The sequence below is a fragment of the Gavia stellata genome, chromosome 20 (assembly GCF_030936135.1).
Source record: "Gavia stellata isolate bGavSte3 chromosome 20, bGavSte3.hap2, whole genome shotgun sequence".
In the NCBI taxonomy this organism is placed as follows: Eukaryota; Metazoa; Chordata; class Aves; order Gaviiformes; family Gaviidae; genus Gavia; species Gavia stellata.
Window position 1 is genome coordinate 8,518,177 of NC_082613.1, and position 20,896 is coordinate 8,539,072.

At 41.9% G+C, this 20,896-nt stretch overlaps 1 protein-coding gene across 1 annotated transcript; it reads left to right on the plus strand.

The window, feature by feature from the left end:
• The first annotated feature begins 321 nt into the window (after window positions 1–321).
• On the plus strand, window positions 322–10,611 carry ZFP64 (ZFP64 zinc finger protein). The gene is made up of 6 exons (XM_059827283.1): window positions 322–376; window positions 929–1,168; window positions 3,082–3,243; window positions 4,504–4,566; window positions 5,173–5,424; window positions 9,311–10,611. Exons 1-6 carry the CDS (start codon window positions 322–324, stop codon window positions 10,609–10,611), a joined length of 2,073 nt encoding a protein of 690 aa, XP_059683266.1.
• The last annotated feature ends 10,285 nt before the right edge of the window (window positions 10,612–20,896 follow it).

Consider the following 20,896-nt stretch of genomic DNA (forward strand, 5'->3'; position numbering starts at 1 on the left):
CGGAACGCACAGGCCTCGCATTGGCGGCCACAGGGTTTAATAAGGGCGTTTTGGTTTGTCAGGGACGTTCCGCCGCAGATCCTGGGCAGAAACGAGAGGCAGACTCTGCCGGGCTGAAGCAGGGGCGGGGGGCGGCAGCGGCTGGAGCCCTCAGCCCGGCGGTCGGTAAGGGCAGCCGCAGCCTCGCCGCTGCCACTGAGCATGCTCGGCTCCTCCACATCCGCCCCCGCTCGGCGGCCGAGAGGCGCGGGGGGAGAGGTTCCCCGTCGGTAATAAGCCCCTTGCAGGTGGCGGAGGCGACGTGCGGGGCTCGTTGCCGCCATGAACCCCGGCAGCGCCGGGGGGGCGGCGCCGGCCTTCTCCGGCCCCGTGCAGTGTAAGTGCCGCTGCGCGCCAGCGGGGTATGCGCGCTCCGGGGCGCGCGCGGCGGAAACCGAGTTGAGCCGGGGCCTGGGCAGGCCCCGAAACCTGAGTAGCGCAAGAAACAGGCGGGAGCGGAACCCGGGAACCTGGCTGGGGGGGGGACGGGGACCCGGGAATCTGGGTGAGCGCCGCGGCCCGCAGGCCCGCCGGGAGCGCCGGGCCGGGCCGGGCGGTGGGCCTCGGGCGGCCTCTGTGCAGCGAGGCCCCGGGGCGCTGGGCGAGTGCCCTCCGCGCAGCGCGGCGGCGGGGACCCCCCGCGGGACCCCAAGGCTTCGGGGACACGTGCCCGGGGGCGCGGGTGGCCGGTTTTCCTCGCAGCCCGGGGGTCCCGCGGTGCCCTGATGGACCCCCGCAGCCCCAGGCAGGGCCAGGCCGCCCCGGGCCCGAAGGGGCCCCCTCGCAGCCGGGGCGTGTGGTCAGCGGGATGTCCGTGAGGCAGTTCGAGCGGTTTCACCCATTTCCCTTTTCTCGGGACGAGCTCTTGACCCTGCTCCTGTTTCCACAGTTCCCGGCAGCACCACCGTGCTGGTGGAGCTCACCCCCGACATCCACATCTGTGGCATCTGCAAGCAGCAGTTCAATAACCTCGATGCCTTTGTTGGGCACAAGCAAAGCGGTTGTCAGCTCACTAGTGCAACGGCCGGGGCCACCAGTACGGTCCAGTTTGTGTCGGAAGAAACGGTGCCATCGACACAGGCACAAACCACAACCAGGGCCATCGCTTCGGAGACCCAAACCATCACAGGTATTTCGGTGGTACATACCAGGAGCCTGAAAGCACTCGACTCGTGCAAAGTGGCAATGTTTCGTAGCCCTCTGCTCCTGTGTCCCCATCACACTAAGCTAAACTAACAGTCTTCACATTAGTTGTCACGTACCTGCAAGCAGAAGAAGAAGAAAAAAAAAAAAAGCGGTGTGCTGCCGCGTTGGTTTTGGTACGACAGCAGTTATTTAACTTGCATCTCAATTAGCAAATTCACTTAGAGAATTGCTTAAGTCTAATGTGTTGTATAACCAACTTGTGCAAACTAATTAAAATTGTCAATACTTATCAAAAATAATCAAATTACTATACATTTTATTTTTTAAGAGTGCTCTTGATGAAAAACAGACACAGAATTGCTGTCGGGCACCAATCCAGGCCTTTTTATGTGAGAACACTGCATTCCCTAACATTGCTCCCACAACTAATTGGCAGGAAAAATATTACTCAAAATTTCTGCGTATGCAAAGGCTGGAGTGAGGTCCTGATCCTGCAGACATTTAAATAAAACTAGAATTTTGTTCCGTTTGTGAAGGTTTGCCCTTCTATATATAGTTTTATTTTGGTCTGGGACCTTGCTAAAATCCAAATTATTTGACTTTAATTTGGATAGACAGATTAGGGCAGAGAATCTGGAAGAGCAGTGAAACAAACTGAATTCAGGGCTTACTTCCAGGAATTTTTGTATTCTAATCCCTCAACTCAGTGTGGGTTTTGGATGAGTCATTTTTCTGCTTCATATTTACTCATCTTTAAAATGAGGGCAGTTATATCCTCCTGCCCTTTTGGGGTGTAGCGTTGTTTAATTGATTTAAAAGCTGCTACTTTGGCTGAGGTAGCTATAACTCAGAAGAATAACCCGTGAAAATAAAAACAGTATAGTTGAAAGAGGCTGAACTTTTTTAACAAATTAGAAAAATAATAATTTTTACATTATGCCTTTGTACTCAGCACTGGTGAGACTGCACCTTGAATACTGTGTTCAGTTTTGGGCCCCTCACTACAAGAAGGACATTGAGGTGCTGGAGCATGTCCAGAGAAGGGCAACAGAGCTGGTGAGGGGTCTGGAGCACAAGTCTGATGAGGAGCAGCTGAGGAACTGGGGTTGTTCTGTCTGCAGAAGAGGAGGCTGAGGGGAGACCTTATAGCTCTCTACAATTACCTGAAAGGGGGTTGCAGAGAGGTGGGTGTTGGTCTCTTCTCCCAAGTGACTAGCAACAGGACAAGAGGAAATGGCCTCAAGTTGCGCCAGGGGAGGTTCAGGCTGGATATTAGGAGAAATTTCTTTACTGAGGGAGTGGTGAGATACTGGAATAAGCTGCCCAGGGAAGTGGTGGAGTCACCCTCACTGGAGGTGTTCAAGGAACGTGTGGACGAGGCATTGTGGGATATGGTTTAATGGGCATGGTGGGGTTGGTTGATGGTTGGACTGGATGATCTTACAGGTCTTTTCCAACTGTAGTGATTCTGTGATTTGCCATATAAATAATTTGGTTTTTTCTCCTTTGGGCTGTAGCACAGCCAGTGTTGAAAAACAAACATACCTTTCTTTATTAATGTAAGACCTGGACAGGCATCAGAAGAAACTGAACTTCTGAAGAAACTGAATGGTGCAGTCAGATAGGATTCAGAGGGGAGACAAGTGGGCCTATGTAGGGTCATACTAAGTTCAGCGTGGCTCATCAGGTCTTGACAAAATTTTCACTGGTAGCAGGACAGCAAGGGAGAGAAAAGCCTTTCTCCTTTCCCCTTCCCTCAGGTGAAGAGGAAGCCGGGAACAGGAATGTTGCTGGAGAAAACAGAATAGAGAAGTAATTAATGAAACTGGAAAATAATTAGATTTTCTGATTGGAGAAGTTAATGTTCTCAAATTGAGCTCTTTTTTATGTGTTTAGTTTCTGCACCAGAGTTTGTTTTTGAGCATGGCTATCAAACATACCTGCCCAGTGAGAGCAGTGAGCCTCCAACTGCTGCTATCGTCTCTACACCACCAAAAGCACGTTCAAGAAAATCCAGTTCTTCACTTACACAGAAGAAACTAAACTGCTGCTATCCAGGTAAGATGTGGACTATACCTTCTTCCTTTTCTTTTTAAAATTGATAGATTTCATATAGTGATATGCACAGTAGCTCTGTCTGTCTTAAGCAGTTAAGACACGCAGAACCTGGAAAGCAGCCTACTTCTTAAGGGTGTAATGTACTACCATTGATACCAGTAGTAGTTTTGCTGTTGATTTCACATGTCCTTAGATGTTGGTCCTGTACTGTGGTATATACTCTGGTGATGCTGCAGGGGGGTTGCATATAGACATTGGCCTATGCCCACACCCATAGCAATGTAAGAGCAGAGTCTTGTTACCTTTTTGCTAACTGCCATTGTTGAACATAAGAAATACTATGCATTTGCATTCTATGTTTTGTCTTTGATCAGTTAGCATTTTTATAAGGATGGATTGAACCGAAATATTTGGAGACCTTAATGAGTAAAAACCATGCAATATGCAGAAGACGTGTGCAGAGACAGCCATGTAGATGAGTAGTCATATTAATCGTAGCAGAATTTACAGTCTCTTGCAAGCTTGCCTTCATTTGAAAGGCACGTTTCAAATGCTTAGCGTTCACTTCAGTGCTCTAAAACTGTAGCACTTTCCACTTGGACAGGATTCCTGAATGGTGAACTGTTACCTGCGTTCCCACTTGTGCTAACTTGAAGTCATATGTGGAATTAATTAGTTCCCCCAGCATCCCCTGTGTACTGTAAAGAGCGTCTCAAATCCTAGGCAGAGATTCCAGAGAACTTGTTTCAAAGCTTACGGAAAATGATAATTTAGAGAGTGACTTGCCTCCTAGGGGAAGCATTAGAAAACTAAAGTTCATAGGTAAGCCAGCCACTATTTTAAGTAGATGTGAGTAAACAAGATGGGTAATTAGTTTTCTGTTAATGCTGAATTTTAATGAAAATCTTCTTGAAAAGAAACATAATCACAGAATCACAGAGTCACTAAGGTTGGAAAAGACCTGTAAGATCATCAAGTCCAACCATTACAAAAAAAAAAAAAACACACCAACAAAAAACAACAAAACCACACAAAAAACCACCCACACCACACAGCACCATGCCCATCAAGCCATGTCCCACAATGCCACGTCCACACGCTCCTTGAATACCTCCAGGGAGGGTAACTCCACTACTTCCCTGGGCAGTCTATTCCATTGTGATACCACTCTCTCAGTAAAGAAATGCCCATAATAAGGTAGTATATTTTTATTAGTTAGATTTTCCTTGAATTTAATGATCTTAATCTACCCATTTTCAGGTTGCCAGTTCAAGACTTCCTATGGTATGAAGGATATGGAACGTCATCTACGGACACACACAGGTTTATATAGTTGCTGTATTTTATTTTTGGTTGTTTTTCTCCTTTTGGCTTTTTGCCAAAAGATATTTTCCTACAAAATAATGTATCTATAGATAAATTAGGTAGAATGTACATGTATGTCTGTATATTTTAGTATTGTAGTTCTCTGTGCCTGGGGAATTGCCCTTTTTGGGTAAGCCATGTCCCACTATGGGCAGTACCGCTCACAGCTATGAAACATGAACTTTGTACATCAGTTTAAGGCACAGTTAAATTTTTGAGGTGCAGACCATGTGTTTATCAGGGTACAGTGTGGTGGTGGTGCAGAAACCTAGTTTGTTCTTTATACGGAAAAATGATTCCAACATTTCACCTCCCTTCCTCCTAAACAACAATTTCAGACTTGTAAAGGGAGAAAGTCTTCTGAATTTGTGGCACTTGTGCATGCAGCCTTCTGGAGCATAGAAGAGTTCTTAGCTGATAGGAGGGCTGCTGAAATCCAATGTCCAGCTTTTGAAAACTAGTCCCATTTCTATTGTGTTCAGTGTGCGCTTTTCTCTTTTATTGCAAGAATATCCTTATGGTGCAGAAATTCTTGATGTGTTGATGCTCTTCTGTTTGTTTCAGGAGACAAGCCCCATAAATGCGAAGTTTGTAACAAATGTTTTAGTCGTAAAGATAAGCTGAAGATGCATATGCGTTCTCATACTGGGGTGAAGCCTTACAAATGTAAACACTGTGACTACGCAGCTGCTGACAGCAGCAGTCTCAACAAGCACCAGCGCATTCACTCCAACGAGCGTCCTTTCAAATGCCAGATCTGTCCTTATGCAAGCCGCAACTCTAGCCAGCTAACTGTACATCTCAGATCCCACACAGGTAAGTTTCTACTAAAATTCAGATCTGTAAAGGTTTGAAGGTCATTGGGAAGATTTTAAAAGGTGTACAGGTGTCAAGATGCCAGAAAGGGCCTATTCGAATTGTCAAAAGCACCTAGGCATCCAGCTTCTGTAAATTTCTTGGGCATAGAATCTAGTATGGCAATGCAGCTCTACTAAAAATACCTGGAAGCAATCAGAAAACAGATCTGACTCTTTGTAGATTTTTCTTCTAAATTGATTTTGAAACTGCCTATTAGGTGTTCTTACACAAGTAGAACTGAAGGATCAAATTGATTGATTGATTAAGAGCATCTAGGTTCCTATCTGTGTCTCTCAAATCTGATCCACTATATTAGAAACACTGAAATTACTTTATAGTTGAATTAGTTTTATCAGTGCAAACCTCAGCTGCATAATTTAATTTTTCTTGCATCAGTAGATTAGCAAGTAATTAGCAATTTAAGTTGCACATTTTTTTGACCTGTCTTTGTGGTACCTTCCATGAGCAGACTGATGGACATTAACAGTGTAGTATGAGCAGCCGGAACTATATTCTGCCCACATCACTTTTGTTCTATGGATGGAAAGCTTTAGTCTCCAGGCTTATAAACATTGTATCATTTTATATTTGCATTATTTGCCTAAGTTTCATTTTAATGAGATTTTTCTTTTATAGATTTTCCTAGAAGAGATTTGCTGTAAAGATACTGCTGTACAGTTGTCTTTGTACAGTTGTCTTTGTATGTTGTTTTTCACCTAATCCAGGGTACTGGATTAGTTTCTGTGTTGTCTTTTATACATTTGATTAGTTCTGTGAATTTTAGCTGCAAGGTGGTTATGGTTCAGTGATTACTAGATTAGCTTTGAACCTATCCTACATCTGATTCTGAATTTGAGTACTCAACAACATTAGTTCAGATGTGTGCAAGATGGGATTTATTTTGTGTAGATAAAAGAAATAAATCCCTTGTGCATTGTGAAGGAGGGGAGGGTTAAACCAATCTGTCTCTAGCAGAAAAGAATCTTTTATACTTCACAAATCTGCTGTGATGGAACAGGCAGGGCTGTCAGGCAGTTGCTTTATAAGTTTCCCTCTTTCTATTGCTATATAAGAAGATGTGATGGTCAGTCAAAATAGTATGGGTTGTTATGAGAAGTTATCTGTTAGTAAACACACTAGTCAGAGAATATGGTATTGGATTTTCCCCATGTCATATAAGAGCGTGCATACTTGTGCATTTACGTACATGGGCAGGCATGCTCTGAATTTGGCTGTGGGAGAACCTATGAATGATCATGGTTCTCTTTTATTTCCAGGAGAGTTAGATTTTTGTGGCATTAAATACTGCAATAGTCGGGAAGGGATTTTAGGCTACCTTCTTTCTTTTTGGCACATCAGTCTGTTGTATCTTAAGCAATTGAATTACGCTAAAATTCAAGTCTTTAGTTTTGTTGTCTTTTCTATTTCTCCAAAATAAATCCTCTTTTGTAAAAGGACCTTTTTAGATTTGCTGAAAGGAGGCATAAGAATTTTGAAAGTAATCATTTCATCCTTATTAGGTTACAAAGCTGTTAGCACACAGCAAATTTGGGGGGAAAAGTAAGACTGATACATAGACTATATTGCTTACTGGAATTACATTAGTCATTCACTAGAAGGTGAGTGTATTCTACATTGCTCAGCGTGAGATCATCTACATCGCATTACTTGTTCAACTAGTCATCTAAAGATCCGTTTCCTGTTAATTTGAGTAAAACTACTCTTACAATTAGTAATTCCAGGATCAAATACTCTTTTTTTTAAGCTATATTCTGTCAGTGTTGATTATGAATGGACTGAAATGTAAAGAAACATAAGTAATAGACCACTCTTTAAATAAACGGAACCAACATTCTTTGCTATATTCAGTAAAATTACTAATTCTTTTTCATATATTGTGCTACCCTGTACGTGAAAATTAAGTCATTGAAATATGTGCTGTGCCTTCATCAGCAAAGTCGATAAAAATTCAGTAGCTGAGTGTGCAGCTGAGACTGTAAAATAAACTAGATGAACAAACAGTGCATATTCATTAATAAAATCTGTTTAATATAGATAATACACCATGTATCTCAATTATTAAACAGATACATGGATTAGCACAGTAGGCCACAACTTGATTTGAAAAATATGCAGCTAAACCTATGACATATGTAGCTGGATAAGCAAATCATGCAAAATTATATACAGCTATCACAAACTCAATAGAATATTAACTTATAAAATAAATCAGCCATTTGCAGTTTGATTATTAAAGAAGGTAAATGCTTGCTGAACTAAGTACACTCTCTTTTTCCTTCCCCCACCAAGGGTGTCTTAGAACCTAATAACACAATTATTCCACTTTTTCAACACAATACCTACCTAAAGACTTCATGTTCAGGTAGTTTAGAGAACTATATATTTAGATTAAAGAAAAAAGTGCACAGTTACATAGTTGGGTTGGTAGGTTTGCTTTGGATTTTTTTTAATGACTTCAGAATGGAGTCACTGGTCTTTACCCTGGAATTGATTATGGACTAAGAAGTGCTACAGCTTAATTTGATCATGCATGTTGTGACACAAGCCTGCAAACAAAGAAAATGCGAAATAGCGAGTTAGATCCAGGCAATTCAAATGGTTATTTGTGTAGGTAGTCTAACATAAATAGGCTTACAGAGATCTTGCAGATGAGTGTGTTCATTTTTCATGTTTTATCAGTAAAGAATTTGACCTCACTTTCAACTACCATTGTTAGGTTTCTGGATTAGCAATCAGCATTGCTCTCAAAAGAAAAAAAAAAAAAAGGCAGTTCTGAATATTTTCTATACTTGTTTGCATGAATACAAAGTGATATAAGATTTTCTTGAAGTGATCTGTGGAACATTATTAGATATGATACATGGTGCAAATACCTCTTTCTTGGTTGCTGTAATGCCAGAAAAACAAAAGCTTAATGTTACTTCCCTGCGTAAGCACATTTCCCCAGAGTCACAGACTTGCATGCATGTTTCATTAGTCTCACATTTGTCTTTTCCAGCTGCATTCATGTAGCTATGATCTCTCTTTTTTTTCTATAACTGCAGTAATGCTATGGTTGTGCAGTCACCTGACACTAACCTAGGTATGGACTTCTGTCCCTACATCTCCCTATGTTCTGGACAAGAGTTTCCACTGCATTCCTGTGCCAGCAATAGTATTTGTGTTGCACCACATGAACGAGGCCAAAAAAAGTAATCAGTTTTTCTAGTCAGCTAATCTAACTCACCAGGTGAACAAATGTTGGTACAAGAAGGGCAGTGAGGAATATATAGTTGAGCAGTAAGGCTGGTGCCCATTAAGCATCTGTTTCTGCAGTAGCTTACCATTTATCTAGGCTTAAAGTTAACCTACAAGCCTCCCTGTAAATCTTGGAGTGTAAACTGGAGACATGGATGTGTTTATGTTGTTTTCTTAGACTTAAAAAATATAGCAGCTGTTAAAGTTGCAGTGGTTTTTTTTTATTAATTTTAAACACTAGTTGAGTTATACTGTTGCTAAAGAGGGACAACTGAGAAATTTCAGTCACTTCTCTGGAGCACACTGAACATTTTACACACCAAATGAACTAAAAATGGAGCATGTCTAAGATGCAGACATGACAAAGCAACAGATGTGGGCAGGCATGCTCGTGAAGAGTTTGCACACAAATACGCTAGACCAGGTGATAAATACTGTGCCATTAAACTTTTCTGCATCTTGAAAGTATGTTGGGAGTTCACAGGTATTTAGAACAAGTCAGCTGTACATAATTCATTGTAGCATTGGTCTCTCCAATGGATCTTGGTGTCTCGTCTGTAATTTGAACTGTGTTTTTTGTTGATAGGAGATGCTCCTTTCCAATGTCAGATGTGTCCTGCTAAATTTAAAATCAACTCAGACTTGAAGAGGCACATGCGTGTGCATTCTGGTGAGAAACCTTACAAATGTGAGTTCTGTGAGGTCCGGTGTGCCATGAAAGGAAATTTGAAATCACATATTCGTATCAAGCACAGTATGGAAAACACTCTCAAGTGTCCAGAGTGTGAATTTCAGTGTGGAAACAAAACAAGCCTTCGGCACCACATAAGAACTCATCAGCCTGAGCAGCCAGTGAAGTGCTCAGAGTGCAACTACTCTTGCTCCAACAAGGCAGCTCTGAAAGTGCACGAGCGAATTCACTGCAAAGATCGTCCTTTCAAATGTGAATTCTGCAGTTTTGATACCAAGCAGCGGAGCAACCTGACAACTCATGTGAGGAAAGCTCATGGCGACAAAGTCAAGACCAAGAAGCAAACTGTGGAGAAGAAGGAAGGAGACAGGCCAAAGCAAGGTGGCTCCAGGCAAGTTGCCAAATTGGATGCCAAGAAAGCATTTAAGTGTGACCTGTGTGATGCTTCCTTTGTCCGAGAAGATTCTCTTAGGAGTCATAAGAAGCAGCACAGTATGTATAATGGATCTAAAAATAACGAACTAGCTGTTCTACAGCTCCAGATGGATCCCAGTCGGCAGACCAGTGCCCCGATTACTGTCAGTCACCTCCAGGTCCCACTTCAGGCTACTCAGGTTTCTCCATACAATGAGGGAAGGGTCAAGATCATTGTGGGTCACCAGGTCCCTCAGACTAACAGTATCGTTCAGGCTGCATCAGTGAACGTCGTGCCTCCTACATTAGTTAGCCAGAATCAGGAAGACCTCTCAGCCAACAGCCGCTTGCAGCTGCTGGGCCAAGTCAGTTTGTTGGCACCACCTCCACCTCCCATATCTCAAAGCGAAGCAGGGCCTGTGGCACAACCAGCAGTTCTTCTCACAACCCATGACCAAAGTGATGGAAGCGCTTTACATCAAACTCTGATTCCTGCTGCTCCTGTCAGCGGTCATGAGGCTTCGGCAAACCAAGCTTTCATCACCAGCTCTGGAATCAGCTGCTCTGACTTAGAAGGCCTTAATGCTTTGATACAAGAAGGAGCAACAGAGGTGACTGTAGTTAGTGATGGAGGTCAAAGTATAACAGTGTCCACTTCAGCTCCCCCTCCTCCTATCTTTTCTTCATCCTCTCACACAGAAGCCCCTAAGCAGACCTATTCTATCATTCAAAGTGGAGCCCATACTGCTTTGCTGTGTCCAGCAGACTCCATACCGGATTAGTTGCAAAGTAATATTACTGAACAAATTTCAATCTCAGAGGCAGTGCTGAATTCAGCAGAAATGCATAGGACGTAAGTGAATGCAGGATTTGTTATACAAAGCCAAATACCTTCCACTTACACATTTTACTTGTCTGTACATGGAAACATACATCTTGTATGTGAAAAAGAGGATGTGTATATTTATGTGCCTCTGTTGAAAGTGGAGGCTGTGTTCTTTGTAAAATCTGAGCATCAAAGCAAGTGTTGATAATTTCACCAAGCCATAAGCTTCCCAGAATATGATTCTTATATTGTGCTGGCTAAAATAAGGAAGCCTCACCTTATGATGAATTACCTTCACAGCAGACTCATTCTTTCATGCTCACATGAAAAGGTAATAGTCCAAGCCATTCTGAAGTATATTTTTAAGTGAAGTCTGTTTCAATTACATGCTATGTATGCATTAACTGCACCTGGCTGATTGTTGATCTGTAAGAAATGTCTACTACTGGGTCTAATGCAGCCCTAGTACAGTTTAAGAGCGCTGTTCCTTAATATCTGTAGAAGTTGCTAGCACCTGGCACTTAATCTGGAAGTGCAGAAGACCAGGTGATTGTTTTTAGAAAACAAAATAATTTTGTCCGTCCATCAGTAATAACTAACTTTGTTAGCAAGAACACTGTTGCAAATTACATATATGGCACAGTGATCTCTGTCGGAGGCGCCTGTGTTTTAAAGAACAAAACAATTGCAAATGTATTTTTTACAAACACTACCTAAGTTTTGTTTTTATTTTGATGCTGCCTGTTTGTAGTTGCACGGGTGGTAAAAATGCATTACATTTTGCCTCTTCTTTTCAAGTTAAAGGGGAAAAAGGAAAAGGTAGAATTCATTCAATTTAAAATAAAAAAAAAAGTAGATTCTAATCCAAGGTCATCCAATTCTAGCATAAATTCAGATTAAATCACAACGAGATAGGAATTTACCATTATATGATGCACATTTCTATAATGAATGAATCTAGGCCGCACTTTGAACTATGCAATATTATAGTCCTATCTGGTGAGCGTTCTTGTAGTGGTAGCTAATAATGTCTTCACTGCCAAACTATCTGGTTAAAGAACAGACTCGCAACTTGGGAAAATAGACAGCTCTGTAGGTGCCTGGATCTGCAAAAATCAGAGATCATTTCACAGCCAGACAGCATCCCAAGGACAATTGTTAACATACATGAAGACTGAGAAGAGACTGTTACCAAAACTAGCTCTGAAATTCCCTCTTGGGAAATCAAAGTCAAGTTAAATTTCACAGTATTTGCTAGTGGGAGACACTGAATGATTGCTTTATGTGCTAGAAACATGTCTGGAAAACTGATAAAGATTATATAATTTGGGGCACTTTCTGAATAGGCCTCGTGTTTGAAATTTTTAGCTTGTACAGCCTTCATTTTGTGTACATGGGGGTGTTCCCCACTCCCTCTCTTTGTGTGGTACATACTTTACGTACCGTGTAAGGCTTCCTGCTTTACAACGATGAGTAGGAAAATGCAATCATAATGCACAAGTACAGTTGTACAGGTTGTTCTTGAAAATGTGACCTTTGTTTTTTGTTGAAATAAGGGTTGTTTAAACTTGAATGCTCCAGTATTGCTGTCTTCACTATTTATGGGAAATAGTATTTTTGAATATCCATCTTTCTTCTGCCTTCCTCATCTTTGATTCTAAATTAGTGTTCTTTTAAAACAAAAAACCCTTCCAAATAATCTTGGGTTTAAAATTGGGGTTTGATTTGAACTTTCTGACAGTGTGCCTGACACTTGTGAATGTCAGGAAAGACCACACTCTAGTTAGAAGGAGAAACTTCATAAATGCTTAATTCAAAAGGCATTACAGAAGACTTGTTTCCTAGCCCCATGCTGCATTGAAATATGAAGGAAAAGTTTCTAAGTTCACTGGCAGTTGTATTTCAGGGTTTATTATTTCCTACACTTGTTCTCCAACTTTCCTGGTGATACAGGTTTGTCACCTGTTAATTATCTCTTCCCTACAGATAGGTGATTTAAGGAGCTGACAAGGTGCAGTTCCAAGTCACCGAGCACACCTGTTTTTATATAAATTAGAAGTAGGTGGGAGGTTTTTACTACATTTACTGCATTTACACTGTAGAACATTCATTGAGAACAATAAATTGAAAGCCTAGATACTTTGAATTTTAATGCTGGCATTGCTGTGTTTGTGGCTCTCCAGTCATGTTTCATTGTTGTGCCTATAGCACAGACCTGATCATTACATTTCAACTGTGTTGAGACTACTTGTAAAGCACTTGGAAGATAAAAGGCATCACAGGTAAGTGCTTGATCTTACTATATGTGGTCCCTGATATCCAGGTTGTAAATGATCACTCGAGCAGCATAGATCAAACACTTTGTTATCTTTGAATTAAAATGCGTGGCATAGTAGCAATTCTTCACTGTTAACCAATCTCCAAATGTATGTGTACATATGTGCGTGATCTAAACCATCAGGCTGCGTACGGTGTTTCTGCGCATTGGGCCCATAGTTACAGTAAACACTAGTGAAAGATAGGGCACTTTCAGTCCTGTAGCAGTAAATACATGTTTTTTCACCCAGCTTACAGTGGTTCTAGACCGTGTGCAGCAGTGGTGTTGGAGGGGAGGAGATGCTTCCCCAGGAGCAGGAGTGCCTGGCGGGGCTGAGCTGCCCAGGCTGCCGCATGTGTGATGGACAACTGTGCTGCAGGAGAACGAGCTTGGGGAAGTTCAATGCAGTTGAAGTTCAAGTCTATTTGACCTGCAGAGGGAGGGAGGGCTCCTCCAGGTCATCTCAGTGGTCCAGTTTGCAGCACTGCTCCTCAGTTACACTAGCATAGCAAAGTAGATGGTAAACTACAACCAAGATCAAACCAGAGATGGGGTGGACAGGAGATTTCTTCCAACTTTTTTTTTTTGCGCCAAATTGCAGTACCTAGCGACACAAATGGTGATAGAAAATTATACTCTCAGCTGTCAAAACCTGTGCTAGGTCTTTGAATAGGATTAACTAATCCCATTGGTGATCTAGGTTTTAATACCAGTTGTTATATATTTTCCCTTTATTGTAAGACAAAAGAATCTAAATTGATCTGCCCTCACGTACTTGGTTTTGTCACTGCTAAGTCTGCCTCTGTATCTGCTTGCTCACATGCCATCTTCCCAATATTTCCTGCTGGTTGATTTTATAAAGGCTGGCCATCTGCAGAGTAATTGTGTTGTAATATCTACAAGCCACATGGGTAGAGAGTTTAAGTATCCCAACTGAGGGGCTTACATGTCGGGAGTCCCCAGTGATGGAGCTTTCCAGGTGCTCCGGCTGGACAAGAAGCTTCTGCCTGGGACATAGGGTAGGAGCTGGTGGACATGTGCTGCTCTGGGTTTAAAGCTGGTGGCTGTATGTTACCGTGAAGGGGGTGGTAGTCTTATTTTAAGATAAAAGTTTGGACGTAGTTAGACTGACTGCTGATGCTGGTGGGTAAGGTAGGTAGACTTTTGGGTATAGAAAATTGTAGCAAGCATACAAACTTCTAAGTGCAAATGTACTGCAATTTGGCAACTAAAAAGTAACCTTAATTTTCATATACTCGTTGGTATAAATGAACTCTGCATGTAAGGGTTCATGAGCATGAAGTATTTTGTGTCATCTAGAGGTGGTGCTAGAGATCCAGATAAACTCTGTGTGGTCTGTTAGGCTTGATGGTATGTTTCCTGTTAAACAGTTCCCTGCTTTTAAATCTTTCCAGGGTAAAACCACTTCAAAATCCACTTTTATAAGAAGGTACGAAAAGCTTAGCTGTAAAAATCTTACTTTAATTTAAGATTTAAAAAAACCCAACAAGTAAAAAAGTCCAAAGTTTTCTACTGTTAAAGATCCGATGAAGCAGATTTATGGCCAGAACTTAATCTCACAATTTATGTTAAACTGATTATTTTTTACCCCTTGTTAATTAAATTTCAATCTGTACATAGTTTGCAGCTGCGGAATTGTCATGTACTATAAGAATGATACAAAATGAGCGATTTTGACAAAGCTGATGGTTTGAATTTATCTGTGTTTGCACTTGGCCAACAGACCTGCACCCAGGGGATGCACCACCACGTCCAGGAATCTCATGTTCAATCTAATGTCACACTTAACGTTACACAGCTCTGTTATCTGCATTTCAGTTTCACAAAAAGGCTTGTTTACCTTCCAAAATAGGAAACCAGTAGATTTGTCATATTGTAAAGACTAACCTTCATTCTGGTCCTATGTGTACCTCTAAGATAAACAGGAAAGATAACAAAATGGTGTGAATGAATAGAGAAAGCTTAGGGCTGCTTCTTCAACATTGTTTAGCTGATTGTATTATGTTTAAGTGAACAATCCAGAGACTTCTTTCCTCCACCCTAAAAAAAAAAAAAAAAAAAAAAAAAAAAAAAAACCACCAAAAAACTTAGCAGCTGATAACCAAGGCTAACATGGGGGCAATTTTTTTTTCAATTTTCTGTTCCAGTATTCTGGCTTTATTTCTGTGTATGACAGTAATGGTCTTTGTGTTTTGGAGCTGGCAAAAGCAGATTGTTTTAATCTCTGATATTCATTTAATACATTCTTCGTGTTATCAACAGAACTATCCCTTGGGAGAGCATGGTAATTCATAACAAGTGTCTCTTACAGAGCTTGCTTGCTTTAAAGCACATGGTAAATAAATTGTATACCTTTCTAGGGTTCTGCCATAGCCTCAGAGCTCTGTAGCAAGTTGCCTCTTTCCAGGAGAAAATATTTGGATGGATTTTGTTCTTGCCTGGGGATCCCCAAGCTCTCCCTGGTAAGCACTGAGCCCCACATGTGGTACAGAGCGAGCAAACCCGGCTGCCCGGGCTGCTGCTGGGGAGCTTCTCACTTCTGCTCCCTTGTTACAAAATGGATGATGTTGACACTGCATTGCACTGAACTGGCTCGAAGAGGAAAGTGTAAAACTGACTATTCCATGATTAGCTTCCTTCAACATGTTCATTGCAGGTTTTGCTTTCTGCATAGGCTCGTAATTTTTACACAATTCACTTGTGGAGTCCCTTTTGCGAGTTACGGTGTGTTACAGTCCTCCCTCTTCTGTGAATATGAATCTCTATGACTGCTTAAAGAAATGAAGTTAAACAGAGCAAGAATGTTAGCCAGAACACTAAGCAAGCAGTGGTGCATAGCCTGTATCCATTGCAAATAAAGCAACCCCCTGCTCTTGCGTTCTTTCCAACCTTTTTTGATTTTGTTGCTGTTACTCCATGACACCGCTTTTTAAAACCAGACCCAAGCACCACATGAGCAGAGACTTACCCTCTGCAAGACCTACTAGAATGTGCTTTTCTCTCTGTTTTTGCGAGGTAGAAACGTGCAGCAGGAAAGAAATCCAAAGTCCAAAGAAAAATTTGTCTTCAGCACCCTTTAATTGTGTTTCGGTGTGGCAGTTATCTGCGTGAGCTCCCGCGCAATGTCCCCAGAAAGATGCAGTGTTGAGTTTTAACAATAAACCAGCAGCACTCTGGATTAAGCCCTCTATCAGTGTTGCTATTACCTTTTAGGCAGTTTTGATAAACACTTTAACTGTCATTTGCATCAAAATGGCAGATTCCTGCTCTAAACCAGCCCCATCTGTCTGGGGCGCGGGGTATGCCCATGCGCCAGGGAACCCTCCTGGATGCGTGAATGGGATCGAGTCCTCACATGAGAGGAGACCTAAAAGTGAGCAGGACTGGGCTCCAAGCTAGCTCCTCCGGGATCTGGGGGAAAACCAAACTTCTATTGAATACGCATGGGGTTTGCAGTTAAAAATGTAGAATATTTCCCAATCATTTTGGCAGAGCTATTTATTGCTATTGTGATCTGACTGCACTGGAAAGTACCTTCTGTTGTGGGGTTTTAAATTGTTCTTTAAAAATGTTCGAAGCATGCCAAGACATTTTTCTCTAGATTACAAACAACTGGGAAAAGGCTTCTTTTTTAGATACATTTATTTTATTCTGTATTTCTGATTCTTTATTTATTTATTTGTGTTTGCAGTCAAAATAGAGTCTGTCATCCTTTTTGCAATGCGATGCTCTGGTGTCTCTAAAAATATTTGCTGTGTCCTCAGTGGAAAGGCTCCTATCCTATAATTCCAGGAATATTGACTGGATACTCTAATGGCCTTTTACATCTCTAGTTGGAAAATCTTTAGCCTTGTTATTTAAATTTTAAGAAGAGAAACCAATATTGTTAAAAGAAACTGATGTCTCCTGTCACTTATCCCGATGACCTTTCATAAGGTGATAAAGGTTTCTATAGTGACCTGAGGAAATAATGTCTCAGGTATCATTGTGCATTAAAAGTCTGTCGCAGGAAAAGCTTTCTTTTCTCTCAGGTATCCAGTTCTGCCTTTGTCTTTATTCCAGTTGCTAGACATGGAGAAGGACTCATAAAACATACAGTATTTGGTTACATGGCTGTCTTTCATCTTTTAGAGACTTCACAATGTTGTAGGGAAGTAAAAAAGGCCATGACAAAGCAAAGTTGGGGGTTTTTTAATGCTATATACCATTAGAGTAACAAATAACATGTATGTTCAGAGTCTGCTGCTGTAACGCCACTGAATTCTGTGGCCTGTGGTATCAGATAATTTATTCCATAAGCTTCAGGAGTTGCATTTGTATCTGTAAGGAACAGGAATTATGTATTATTTTAGATACAAGGTGGTGTGGGGATTGCTCCAAGTTCCTAGTTTCAGACCTCATGTAAACTTGCTTTTAATGTCTGAAAGCAAAAGCTCTCTTGGTTAATGATAAGAGTGAGTGAATTTTGTAGGCAAAAACTGAACATTATCTCAGAAATAATTATCTGGGGACCTGCAGGGTTTTTTCTTTCTGCTTTTTGTTTTTTTAAGGATATAAGGATGCATTTATGCCTTCTTGTCCTCCTAGATGAGACAATATGTTATGCCACGAACGTTTCAATTTATCCAACCTGATGGGGCAGACACCTAAAACAAGGCTTGGAGAAACCTCCAGTATTGTCAGCTTGAGTTTCCCATTGGTATCATTCAAAATGAAGGAGAGCTGTTAAAATCTTTGTGCTATCTGCATAGGCAGCATTTGGAAGTAAAGGCTGGCCCTACATAGCAGGCTTGGGCTGCGTATCTCTTTTGGTCAGAGCTGTTCAGACAATTTTTCTATCATTTTCCTTTTGATCACAAAATGGAAGCTGATGAAGACTGGGAGCCCCCGGGCCAGGTGAGGCTGAAGGCCAGTGACGCAGGTCAGCTGCGTTCCCCGTGGGTCTCCCAACGCTGAGGCATCCCCCTGCTCTGCCTGGTGCTTGTATTTGCACCTTTTAAATGACAGTCTCTGAAAGAAACTATCCATCCCCCACCTTTTCTGAACGCCAATCACTTCATGCTTCGGAAGTGTGTCTCCACTTACTGTTGCTGGCCATATTTAATTACTATATTAGTAATATGTATTTTCACTGGAGTAGCGCTGCTGAATTCCCCACCTGGAGAAGGTGACATGCACCTGAGAAGTATATTGTGGGGATGAGAATAACTTGGATACCTCAGTGATGAGCGAGATGCAAATACCTAGATAGATACTGGAGATAGTCACATCTCATGATGGCCTGAAGGAAAATTTGTGAGAACAGGAATGCATAAAGCTAAACTGCATAATGCATAGCAGTCATAATTAATAGATTAAAGTTCTTTGTGAAGCGTGCCTTTTTATTCTAATAAAGGAAAGGGACTATGAATGGTGACATAGAGAAACAACAATGTAAGACGCCATGTTAAAGTTGTAAAGCTAAAGAGGTGATAAAAATGTACCTTGTTTTTAAATTTTTACAAGACTGATGTAAGGCTTATTATCTTAAATAGTAGCACTTCCCTCATCTCTGGGCATATTGGGTCATTCTGTTTCTGTAAGCACATATAGTTGCTAGGGAATTATGAACAAGTTGCCAATCCTTGCTTCTTAGTCCCTCCTAAAAAGGTCAGAATTTATCATGTGAATTAATTTGCCTAAACAATGTTAAATTTTGCTTTTGTTGTAAAATCGTGTAGATCAGCCATTGATATAACTTTAATTGGATAGGGATGTTCATGATTTTTTTCTTTACAAAAATAAAAAAGCCTGCCAGCAAAATTGCTTTTTGGTGATGACTCTGCTTGAAAAGTGCTCTGCAGGGGCCCATTCCCAATTGATTATCTTTCACAGCTAATAGCTTCAAAGGCTGTTTGGTGGACAGTCCAGTTTTACATTTAAATGTAAATCTTGATAGCCTTGACAGACTGATGATCAGAAAAAAGGGAGGTAAAAACAGTAAAATAAATGTACAGCTGGTATAACTTTCACCAGCTCCTCCAGGGGCAATTGTGGTAAAATTAAAATGGTTACAGTTTGACAAAGCTCTTTAGAGTAGACGGTGAGTGAAAACTTTCCTCAAAAGATGTAGCATTAATAAGTTGCTAAATAGCGTGTCAGCCTTAAAAGTTCAGTACAGTGTCAGTGGCTCCCATTTGAGCTTCATTTGGATTCAGGAGTAAAGTTCAAAGCACTGAAGGCACCAGGGTAAAGCCAGTCTTTTGATGAAGCTACAGCAGAGAAGTTCTCTGGAAAACCAAGTTCACATTTGCAGCTAAATCTTCGTAGCGGCCCAGGTGGCATCGGTGTGAGAAGGCGTGTTGGTCGGCCACCGATTTCCTGCGATGTGGGAGAGGTCCCGCGGCTCCCGCTGGAACTGGGCTGGTTCTACCTTTTGGGCACAGGAACAGGAGCTGCGCTGGCCCTGGGTCTCTTTGCTTGGATGGATGAAGGTGGAGTCTGGGTTCTCACAGACCTTGTAAGAATCGCCAAAGTGGCATGAAGATAAAGCTAACGAAGGTGGCGGAAGTCTGGCCCCCCGGCAACAAGCCAAACAGCCCATCTCTTTTATGAGCTGGCTGGGATTTTGGCGTGGTGAGGGGGGTGTAGGCTTCAACACAACGTTCATCTTGGAAACAGATGAGGCAACAAAAGGACATTCAGGATTGCAGAGTTGAGAGCCCCTTCAGCAATGATGTGCTTGTCATCTTTGCTGTAGAATGACTGAATTGCAGCAGCCTGGAGGACCCTGCAGAGGTAGCCCGCATGCTTTGCCATTGCCGCTTTGCCTCTTTTGCCCTTTCCCTGAGCCTTATCCTTTCCTCTCACGTTCCCATCAGATCACAGTTAGTGTCTTTGTCGGCTTCATTGCCTGAACTGCTCGGGACTTTCCCAGTCACTGGCTGTGACATATTCACATGCCAACCACACCATGCTGAGAGAGGAAAGCAGTCATTGAGGACAGAGCAAGCGGTTAATGCCATCCTATTGGCAGGAACACTGGGGAAAGGCTCTTCACAGCACAAAACTACTGAAATAAAATGTTGTCCAAAAGTAACTCAGGTTCCTTACTTCATTACCATCTTGTTTAATTTCTAATGTGCTCCAGGGCTCCTTACATAGCAATGGTTAAGTGTGTTTTTGAGCTGTTTGATTGTGAGTCAGCGACAAGTCCTTGACCACCGGAACTGCTTGCAGGTTACAGATGCAACCGCTACTCTGGCCCCATTAGCCAACCTCGCCATCTGCTCCCCACGCTTACGTAAAGTGCTCTGAAACTGTGGTCAGTGAGTAGTGCTACCTCTCTGTCTCATGCTAAAATACGTTGCCGAGGAGCTGTAATCTCAAACTGTAATCTCAGACTGAGCGCTGGCCACTGCTAAACATCAGTATGAGTGCTGCTGCTCCCTGTGCTGTGCTTCCACAACCCATGGGAGAAACGGTGGACAAGGAGTTCCTCATCTCCAAAACCATCTCAACAACTAGGAGTAGGTGCCTTTTTCTCATTTTTAATCTTTGTTGCCATGGAAACTGAGCCACAGACACTCAGTGCTCCTTTTTTCCTGCATAGTCCTCAAGTGTCCAAACACTCAAAGAATACCAGTTAGCCACTGTCGAGCATTTTCCAGACTTTCAAAGGAAGAAAAAATAAGGGACAAAAAGGGAAAATGCTCAGCGTAGAAGCCATTGGGAAACAGGAGATCAAGAAAGGAAAGTCTGTCTATCTCAAAGGAAAATAGGAAGGTAAAGAATTAGTGGTACTTGGTCATGAAGAGATAGTAGAAAAGGTGTTTATCCTGAACAAGGGCCACCACAAGGTACTGGCACGCTGCAAAAACCACCCCTTGTCCTCTACTTGCTTTTTCATATCAGTTTCTGAAAT

What these genes read in the sequence shown, in the direction of transcription:
- ZFP64 (XM_059827283.1), top strand. Translation starts at nt 322, where the DNA reads ATGAACCCCGGCAGCGCCGGGGGGGCGGCGCCGGCCTTCTCCGGCCCC. An exon ending in CTTCTCCGGCCCCGTGCAGT is followed by an intron (nt 377 to 928) that starts GTAAGTGCCGCT and finishes CTGTTTCCACAG; the next exon opens with TTCCCGGCAGCACCACCGTG. An exon ending in ACTAAACTGCTGCTATCCAG is followed by an intron (nt 3,244 to 4,503) that starts GTAAGATGTGGA and finishes ACCCATTTTCAG; the next exon opens with GTTGCCAGTTCAAGACTTCC.